Source organism: Pteropus alecto, unplaced genomic scaffold (genome assembly GCF_000325575.1).
Source record: "Pteropus alecto unplaced genomic scaffold, ASM32557v1 scaffold156, whole genome shotgun sequence".
Classification (NCBI taxonomy): domain Eukaryota; kingdom Metazoa; phylum Chordata; class Mammalia; order Chiroptera; family Pteropodidae; genus Pteropus; species Pteropus alecto.
This window is the reverse complement of record NW_006437746.1, coordinates 1,515,349-1,526,050: the sequence shown is the minus strand read 5'-3', so window position 1 is coordinate 1,526,050 and position 10,702 is coordinate 1,515,349. Positions and strand designations below refer to the sequence as shown.

Below are 10,702 nucleotides of genomic sequence, written 5' to 3'. Positions count from 1 at the left end.
AATCCTTTTGCTGGTGGGTGGTTTTGCCTTCAACTTGCAAAAAAACCGCAACACACCAGTGAAACACTATAAAGCAAAGTGCAATCAAATGAGGTATGCATGTACACAAACTGATAATGATAGGTAGTGTAAAATTCCTGGTAAGTGTGGTGATCAACAACATCCACATCACCTGGTAACTTGATAGAAATGCAAATATTTGGGCCTCATCCAGATCTACAGAAACAGAGGTTCTGTGGGTAAGGCCTAGAAATGTTTTAACAAGCGCTCTAGGTGATTCCGATGCTAAAGTTTGAGAATCACTGCTCTCTAACTTGAACGGAAGGGAGAGGGGAGCTGGTGCTAACGTGCCTGGTGGTTGGAATTTGAGGTCGTTGAGATTTGGAAGTCATAAGCAATCAATTCAAGGTCAGAGAATCTGGTCGGTTTTCTCAGGTAGTAGAAGGAAGGTAATCTAGCCTTCTCCTTTTTAAACGGTGAGGAACCCGAGGAGCAGGCTTCTGAGGCCGCAGTTACCCAGACTATGTTGCCATGTCCACCTGAGCTCCGGAGTGCATCGGAAAGAAAAAGCATGGAGAAAACAAAGCGCAGTGAGGGTGGGAGGAAAAGACGAGGGTCCAAGGCTCCAGAGCCCCAAACTATGCAACTACTGCCCAGGTAAGTCCCCTCTTTTCTCCCAAGACCCCAGATCCAATAGCCTGTTAGAGTGGACTAAAGGTCCATCGTGGCCTCCCATTTCCGGGCTCCAGCCTATAGGAACCCAAACTGCTCAGCCAGTCAGCGCCCTGCGCTTTTTCCGGCGTTCGGCGTGCTGCCCTGGAGACGGGGTGGGCGAATCCAAACGCGGAGGGTGCTAAACGCACAAGGCCAGACGCTGACGCCGTGAATCTCACCTCTCCAGCACTTCCTACCCCCGTCTAGTGTCGGAGGATTCGTTTTAAGGCTGGGCGCGAGGCCTTTTGGATTGAGGGAGGTGCCCTAGCGGCATCACTTTCAGGCCCCAGCCAATAGGAACCGAAACGGCTCAGCCAATCAGCACCCTGCGCCTTTTCCGGCGTTCTGCGTGCTGCCCTGGAGACGGGACGGGCGAATCCAAACACGGAGGGGAGCTGGACCCCCTCACGGCTTCACGCTGCTTCTGCGAGTCCCGCCTTGCTCCATTTCTTTGCCCCGGCCCTTGGCCAGTGGACCCGTCCTGGGGTACCCAGACGCGCGCGCGCTTGAGGGAGCAGTTCAGTGGACCTGCTGCTTCTCCCCACTCAGCGCTCAGGTGAGTGGCTGTTTTAGGGGTACGAATATGGATTCATGTCACGCGATGGAGACTGCGGGCTTAGAGGGGTCCTGCCCATCCACTCTTTTTCCCTCTCCCACCTTTCTTGGGTCCATGGACCCTGTGCCCCCCGCGTCCCCTCGGCTTCTGTCTGAGGGCTCTGCTTTGCGCTCTTGTTAAAATAAAAACCATACACAACTTTCTCGGGGCTTTGTTCAGGGCACAAGGGACACCCACCTCTTCTGGACCTAGGTGCAGGGGGCATTCGGGGCGCTTGGACTCCAGGGTCCAGGAGATGCGCTTATATGGACGCCCCTAATTCTGAGTTTTACTTTTTAAAACCCCGGCGGCGCTTCCCGGATTTTAAGCCGGTCTCGCTGGACGTAGGGAGGCGATGAAAACTGCTAGTCCGCTGGCACTAGCCGCTTGGAGGGGTGGGGGGTTGTGTTTACGTAGCGACTTAGGTCTTGCACTTTAGAGGTCAGACCAAACTGAAAGCCTGCAGTTAATTCGGTCTGTAAAGTGCTGCGAGGACTTTACACTTGTTGGGGGACTTAGCATAGTGCCTTGCCACCTTTTATGACCTCGCGAAGGGGTGACTTGGCCTGCAGTTTGCAACATTGAGCGTGCATCTGGAGGGCGAGTTAAAACACTTCCAGAGTTTCTGATTCAATAGGTCTGGGCTGGGGTGGGAGTGGCGGTGGTGAGAATTTGCATTTCTATCAAGTTCCCAGGTGTTGCTGATGCTGCTAGTGCAGGAGTTAATGATCTCAAGGTGGGGATGATTAAGAGGAGGTTTTACCTGCGTGCCCCTATCACCTGATTTGTTTCAGAGTTTGTTGAATGTTAGCCCTGCCCCCTGAATCTTAAATGCCTTATTTGCTTGTATGTGTGATTTGCCCTGACTTTGGCTTCTCAGATAATATCTAGGTGAATTTGTAGATTAAAAGATTTAAAAGACGCAACACGTTTAGAAAATGTGGAAGACTAAACTGTGTCTGGAAATACACACTTGGGTGAGAAAACTATAAAGAAACGCAGGGAAGTAATTGTGAAAGTCAGGAGAGTGATTACTTTTGGGGAGTAAGAGTTGTGATTGCGTTAGGCTCATGGAGGGGGTTCTGGGTTGGCTGGAAAAGTGCGTTCCTAACCTGAGTGGTGATTACAAGGGTGTCCCTCTTATAGTAATTAAACTATACATTTATTTTGTTGGAGTTTCTGTATTTGTGTTTTATTTTACAATTTGAGAGGTTACAAATTTTTAAACAATTCATAATGGGAAATCTAAGGTGAGGAATGTCCTTGGATTGAATCAAAAAGAATCTTAAACTCAAAATTTAAAACGTGAAAGATAGAAGATCACCTTGCTTTCAATGAATCAATTATTAATTTCACATAAAAACTTACTTCAGCATCTTATCCTGCTGTATCCCAGTGTAGCTAATTTGTGAACATTTTTTTTTTTCTGGTTTAATAGCTTTGTATTTTAACATTGTTGATTAAATTTTGTTTTGGTTATATTTAATATTGTGTATTGTTGACCTCTTGCCACATAATTACTCCTGTTTAGGCTGTTTCAGTGGGTCAAGAAGATGGATTGGTTCTTTTTAATGAATGGATTTTAGAGAGGAGAGGAACATAAAAGGAACTTAATAAAACTTCATTAAAAGAAATAGATACTATCTGTGCTCTTTTTGGTTTGCATTGGTTTAAATTCAACATTCTCCTGCATCTTTTTTACTTAGAATTGAAAAAATTTACTATCGATAGTCTGATTTCTTCTGATTTGATCTAGGTATCAGGTTTATAATCCAAATAACTAAATGTAATTACTAGCCTGTACATCTTTATGGTAGTGTTCACCTCCTTTTTACAGTAAGTTTTAACTTCATCGAAGGATGGAATCATAGAATTCGTTATTTCTAGATTCTTAAATTACTGAGACAGAGGTCAGCACACTACTGCCTACTGGCCAAGTCTGGCTCTCTGCCTGTTTAATAGCCTACAACCAAAGATGAATAATATCTAATGTACATCATAATGATTATAGTCAATAATGTATTATATACTCCAAAGTCCCTAAGAGACTAGATCTTAAATGATCTCTCCACAAAAAAGAAGTAATTATGTGACGTGATAGAGGTGTTAACGAAGCTATGGTGGTGCTCATGTTACAATATGTAAATGTATCCAGTCATGTTGTGTACAATGTTACAAGTCAATTATATAAAAAAATATTGCGATATAGTTCACATACTGTAAAATTCACCCCTTTAAAATGTACAATTTAGTGATTTTTAGTGTCTTCGCCAAGTTATATAACCATTAGCATTGTCTCATTTCAGAACATTTTCATCTGCCCCCAAAGAAACCCCATATCCATTAACTTACTGTTCTTTCGCATCGTCTGTTTTTAAGGGATTTTGCTATAGATTCTGACTTAAACACAACCTATTTTTAAAGAAGATCTATTACTGCTTGGATAATTTCTGGGAAATTTTCTATAGTCTAGCATGTATAATCCTTCCCCAAAGATGCCAATTTAAAAGATATTTTTAGTTGAATAAATACTTTGATTATATTGTCAGGAATATGTTAAGATACAGAATTCACTTTTTTACTTCAATTTAAAGAAAATCTAGTCTAATAAAAGAGTATATCAAATCCTTATTTACTCATGAAAATTAGGGGATTTTTTTTGGCCAAGAAAATGAACTCTTTTAACTGCTTGTACTGTAGATGATGAAGGGATTGGTTAAAAAATTGATTTCAAACAGTTAGCAAGCTTTTTCTGTAAAGGGCTATTTTAGAGTTTGTGAGCAGGCCATTGGGCCTCTGGTCACAACTACTCAGCATTGCTAGGGTAGCCTGAGAGCAGCCTTAAACAATTTATAAATGAGTTGGGCGTAACTATGTTCCATTTAAATTTTATTTACAAAAAGAGGCAACAGGCTGAATTTGGCCCAGGAACCAGTAGGTTGCTGATCTCTGACTTCTAATAATAGTGACTCCTACAATCTTTGTGGACTAGATGGAAATACTGTCATTCTATATTTGTATATAAAGTATTTTCACATACATTGTCTCATTTGCTTCTCCTAATTTTTTGATTTAGTTGTAGCATATATCACCCCATTCATTGAAATAATGTGCTCTCCATTTTAACAGAGAAAGGTATCAAGACATTGGCTAAAATTTTACTCATTTCCTAATTTTGTTAACGTGTTGGAAACAGCTGTCATTTTCATTATTTTGGTCAAGATCTTGATAGGAAGTTGACTATTGGTTCGTGAATTGTTTATATATTTTTTCCTTTCGTCTTTTCATCCTACGAAAAGACACTGGTATCTAACACATTCTTCTAGGTGAATCTTCTGAATTTATAGAATTATTAAATTTCTTTACATAGTAAATATCCTAGACTAATGAATCATGCAACTAGCTTGCATTTATGTGTGTCATTTTTGTTTACATTTTAGGGGCTGGAGATGCTATTAGGCTGTCATTTTTTCGAGTGTGAGAAGTTGGCCCAGAGATGGAGAACTTCATTCTGTATGAGGAGATTGGCAGAGGAAGCAAGACCGTTGTCTACAAAGGGCGCCGGAAAGGAACAATCAATTTTGTAGCTATTCTTTGCACAGATAAGTGCAAAAGGCCTGAAATAACCAATTGGGTAAGTCTAATATGTTTCCATCCCCCTAGCAGAAGACAGATGTGATCAGGTAGAATAAGTAGCATGTAAACAGAAGCCACCCAAGTTACTACAGCAAGTGCCACTTTTTCAGTCTGGAATGGGCAGCCTTCTGTTAGTGCCACCAGTTCTGAATAATGACTAATATACCCAAGTCGTTAACACCTTATAGTTTTGTTTGTTTCTTTGGTAAGAGTCAAGGAAATGTATAGTCTATATTAGATCATGTACTTTTAAGTGTAGTATATGATTAACGGAGTTCTCTAAAGTAAGGACTTTGGGTGAGAGTGATTTGGGTTTGAAATAGCCATGCCACTTAACAGCCCACGCTCCTTGGATTGAACTTTTTTATGGAAAAAGCACATAACACAAAATTCACCATCTTAACCATTTTTTAAGTGTATAGGTTGGTGATATTAAGTGCATGCATATTGGTATGCGACCACTGCCATCTCCAGAACTTTTTTTTTGAGTTAATTTTTCTAGAGAAGTTTTAGATTTACAGCAAAATTAAGAGGAAGGTGTAGAGATTTCCCATATATCCTTTGTCCCCACATAGTCACAGGCTCTCCTGTTATCAAAATCCCCACAATAGTGGTACATGTTATAATTGATGAACCTGCATTGACTGACATATCATACTCACCCAAAGTCCATAGCTTACCTTAGGGTTCAGTCTTGGTGGTGTACATTCCATGGGTTTGGACAAATGTGTGATGACATGTATCTATCATTATAGTATCGTATAGAAGTGTTTCACTGCCCTGTAAGTCCTGGGCTCCACCTATTCATCCCTCCCCCTTCCTCCCAACATCTGCCACCCACTGGTCTTTTTATTATCTCCATAGTTTTGCCATTTCCAGAATGCTATATAGTTGGAATCATACAGTATGTTGCCTTTTCAGATTGTCTTCTTTCACTAGCGATATGCATTTATGTTTCCTCTGTGTCTGTCTGTTGTTTATAGCTCATTTTAAAAAATTACTGAATAGTCTTCCTTTGCATATATGCTGTGTTTCTTTGTTCACCTATTGAAGGGCATCTTTCAGTTTTGAATAAGGTTTTTGTGTGGATATGTTTTCAGCCCCATTGGGTAAATCTCAAAGGTGATTGCTGAATCGGCTAGAAGTCTTTTTATCTTGCAAAACTGAAACACTATACACATTAAATAATTCCTCATTTCCTCTTCCCCCAGCTCAGTGTCCAAGAGTAGGTACCTAGCATATTTGAGTGATGTGGCCTGAATTCTGTTGGCATTTCCATGCCTCCTTTATTTTCGTATCCTTTCCCCCACCTGAATCAGTGGTTATCTGTTTAGACATGCCCACCAAATATCCTCCCCATTCTCTAACAGCCTTATTATTGGGGGTTTATTACAAGATACTCCTCACATTCTCTCTTGGTCCCTCTGATTTTCGGTTTTCTCATCTGCCTTCTAAGTTATGTGGCTTCATTTTATTTGTGTTAACAGATATGAGCACACCTACTTGTTCTCTGAGTGTACCATCTTCCGTTTTAAAAATAGCTCTGGGTTTCTACAAATTGAGGGTCCATTAGTCTGTGTTGAGTGACAGAATTTGTACGTGATTTTTTAAAGAGAATCAGAAAGCGAGGATCCAAAGCACTTCAGTTGTTGTCAGCGATTCTGAGTTTTGACGGTTTGCCAAATAATGCACACATTTTATGGTTTTAGTTCCCATACTTAATGGGATGTTGAAGGGAGGAAGAAAAGATCCCTGAAGCAACTTAGTGTTTTTTAATGGACAGGCTTTTTCATCTTTATTGTTGAGTTTTGAATTCACTTTTGCTTTTGGTGCACAAGTATTTTATGATCTAAAGGAAATGTACATTTCCAGATCAGTGTGTTTATTGTGATGAGTCTTGTTTTTATAATATGGGTGAATTGATATTAGGATTCAATAAGAATGTTTTTAAAAAGAAAATTGTAGAATCATTTAAGAGCTCTTTTAAGTGTTTTTGTGAAAGTTTTACGTCATTATTATAGAAAATTTGGATAATATAGAAAAATGGATAGAAGAAAAAAAACAACATCCTTCTTTAACCTGAAGATAATCATTATTCTAGTTAGGTTTCTTTCTTGTCTTTTTTTTTTTTTTTCAATGAAATTAAACACATTTTTCTAATCATGATATATAATTTTGTTTCTTGCCTTTTTCACTTAACATTATAACATTCATTTTTCCATATTGTTGTAAAATTAAACATTTTAATGTTGGCCTGATATTTTGTACAACTTATTTAACTATTATTGTATTATTGAGCATTTAGGTTGTTTTTATTTACTAAAGGTTTTCTTTCCTTTGAATAATTTTTCCTGATTGTAAAAGTATTGTGAACTTAATTTAGAAAATAGAAGTAGAAAGAATTGAAAAATACCAGTAATCGTGCTCATAAAACAACAGCTGTTTTGATGTAAACCTTCTGGCGATTTTCCTATGAATATTTCTTTTGCAGTGTTATAGTTACACAAATACACAAAGCTGTATTGCACAATTTTTTTTAAAAATTATTTTTAAGTTTGTACGCTAAATTAGAATTTTACCATGTGAACAGCCTTCATAACCATCATTTTGATGTCCATGTAGAATTCCATCAAATGAATTTCACTGTTTTGTTATCCATTCCCCAATTGTATATTTAGGTGTGTTTTTTTTTTTTTTTTAAATACAAGGTTTTTAAGAACCATTTTTTTCAGTATGAATGCTGTGTGTTTTTATAGGTCCGTCTCACCCATGAGATTACACATAAGAACATTGTAACTTTTCATGAATGGTATGAAACCAGCAATCATCTCTGGCTGGTAGTGGAGCTCTGCACAGGTAAGCTACCTTATATGATTTTGAAAAAATATAGGGTGTAGGTTTTGTTATTTTCCTTTTTCTTTTGTAAGTATAAGTAGTGTTGATATTGTTGACTGTGTTAACTTAAAAATCTGTCATTTGAAAGGGATTAGGGAAGGGTAAAGAGCAAAGCTGCTTGGTAAGCGGCAGACTTACATAAAATTCAATTTGGGGTTAACTTTGGTATAAAATATTACTAAACCACCTACATCAAAATTTAGAAATATTTTTTAGTGGTAGTTTATAAAACAAGTTTTTCTACTACTTTAGGTCAACAAAGTATTTTAGGTCAACCACCTGTTAATTAGCTTATTAGTTTATAAAGTGATCATCTTTTTATTTTTAAGAACAGGATACGTGCTCTTTATAAAAATATATGAACAGTATCTCTCAGCATGGAACCTCCCAGAGGAACTGTGTAATGTTGGTGGGTTGAAATGGGTGATTTTAATCCATTTGTAGGTGGTTCTTTAGAGAGAGTTATTGCTCAAGATGAAAACCTCCCAGAAGATGTCGTACGAGAATTCGGGATCGACCTGATTACTGGACTGCATCATCTTCATCAACTTGGCATTCTCTTTTGTGACATTTCTCCTGGGAAGGTAAATCATGAAAGTTTCTATTTTCTATCTACTTGTGATTTAATTTATAATGCTTTCTCAAAGGTCTTTTTATTTTTAGATATAATTTTAGATCTAGAACATCTTGAAATTTAAAGTTAACATTTTAAAGAAAAGAAACATAGTACTATATTTTAGGTACCTATTAAGCTGCCTACCTATTGGAGTAATTTTAGAATGCAAAGCCTCCCCTCCTTTCAGAGCTCTTTGAGTAATATTGCTGCTGGGGAGTATTGTGAATGAGGATGTCAACAGATCTATAAAATAAGACTGTTCACTCTTAGAGTACACAGTTATGAGTCATTATTTTAGTTTGATAATGCCATTCTTGGCTATGTTTGTTTGATTCCTGATACTGTGGATCAAATGTTTGCTTTTTCGGTTAAACTAATTATCCATAACAAAATGTGCTTCAGTGCAGCAGAGTCATGAAACCTGCTTAGTCTCTGAGTCACGGTTGACACCGACATTTCGAAGCTGTGTGCCTTGGACAAGTTACCCTTTCTCTCTCTCTGCGCCTTAGTTTTCTTGTCTCTGATATGGAGACAGTATTTCAGGGTGATTGTAATGATTACGTATATTTAGGTGAAGCCTCTGGAGCACTTTCTGGCAGATTGTGTGCTCTCCATCAGTGACATCTTTCTAAGTACATACTCTTGGTTGTATTTATTACGGGTCTGAGTTGCTACTTTTCCTTTGTAAATGTGTACTCAATGAAATGAATAGTTGAGTATTTCTTTGTGAAACACTATTATAAAGCCATCTGTATGAGAAGACAATTAAACCTAAAAAAAAAAAACCCAAAACTCCATGAAAAGTATAAGTTCTTGTTTGAAATAGTCATATCTTGCCTCAAGTCTACAGCCACTTAACCATGGTTATAGCCCTGGAAGCAGCTATAGGAAACATATAAATGCATAGGTGCAGCTTTGTTTTAATAAACTTTATTTATGAATATTGAGATTTGAATTTCATACAATTTTCACATGTCAAGAAATATTAATCTTATTTTGATGTTTTTCCCCCAACCATTTAGAAATGTAAAAACCACTCGTAGCTCATACAGGAACAGGTACTGGCTGGGATTTGGCCCAGAGGCTGTAGTGTGCTCACCCTGTGTGACAGTTGTTTAACGAGGTCCAATATCAGCTGTTATATAATCTAGGAAACTCAGACTGATTTGTAATGTAATGTTTACGCTAGAACCGGGGTCGGCAGAGTGGGGCAGGATGCCTGTTTCTATAAATGGAATTTTATTGGAACACAGGCATACCCTTTAGTTTATATATTGGTGGCTGCAGAGTTGAGTAATTGGGACAAAGACCTTACGGCTTGCAAAATCTAAAAGATTTACTAACTTAAAAAAAAATTTGCTGGCCCTTCCCACTGGTTCTCAAAGTATGTTCCCCGGGCCAGCAGCCAGAGCATTACTTGGGATTCTTTGGAAATGCAGGTTCTTGGACGCATCCCAGCCCTGTCAAATCTGAAACTCTGGGGTAAGGACTAGTAGTTGTTCTTCACAAGCCTTCCAGGGGATCCCGGTACTCAAAAACATTTAAAAGGCACTATAGACTTTTAACAGACATCCTTAGTATTTGTATCTAGAAGTTAAGGGCAAGCTTTAAATTGCTTTGAAAAACAAAAAGCCACCTGACAAGCCACCTAAGAAGCCATCACAATTTCCCAGCAATATTTTTAATGACTCTGGAGGAAAAAATAAAATAGAGCCCTGATTTCTGGCATGGTTTCAACAATCAACAGATAACTTCTAATTATAGATTATGTTAGCAGACTTGAGTATTGAGCATGTGCCCATCACTGTTAAAAGCCCTTTGAATGTCTAACCTCAGTTAATCCTTATAACAGCCTGAAGGGTTAAGTATAATTTTTTCTCATTTAGAAAGATTAGGTAAATTCTCCAGGTCATACTGACTGTAAGTGGTGGCCTGGGGCTCACATTCAGATCTCTAGCTTCAAAACCCCAGTTTTAACCCTGCATTATATTAACCCCTCTGGCAGGTGCATTTTCAAATCCTTCATCTGTCAACCGAGGATTGGAGAGTATAGATTGTTCTATACACATTGTTCTTCAAAGCCTGAGGTTTCCCTCTGTGGTTATATGTTGTGTTCATTATATACATCTGAGACCGGACAATTTAATATTAGATTTTATTATTAAAAGGTTGGATTTTTCTTTAGCTTTTTTTAAAAAAAATGGCGAGCATTTAATTTTCCGAGTGGCGCTGAAGCCAGGAAGCCA

General features: G+C 38.3%; 1 protein-coding gene across 1 annotated transcript in view; it reads left to right on the top strand.

Annotated features, from left to right (window-relative positions):
- Positions 1-822: 822 nt before the first annotated feature.
- ULK4 (unc-51 like kinase 4) overlaps positions 823-10,702 on the top strand; it is a 386,787-nt gene continuing 376,907 nt past the window's right edge. Inside the window, 4 exon segments of the mRNA XM_015591710.2 lie at positions 823-1,270; positions 4,750-4,943; positions 7,702-7,801; positions 8,285-8,424. Coding sequence (XP_015447196.1) covers positions 4,806-4,943; positions 7,702-7,801; positions 8,285-8,424 — 378 coding nt within the window. The 5' untranslated portion in view covers positions 823-1,270; positions 4,750-4,805.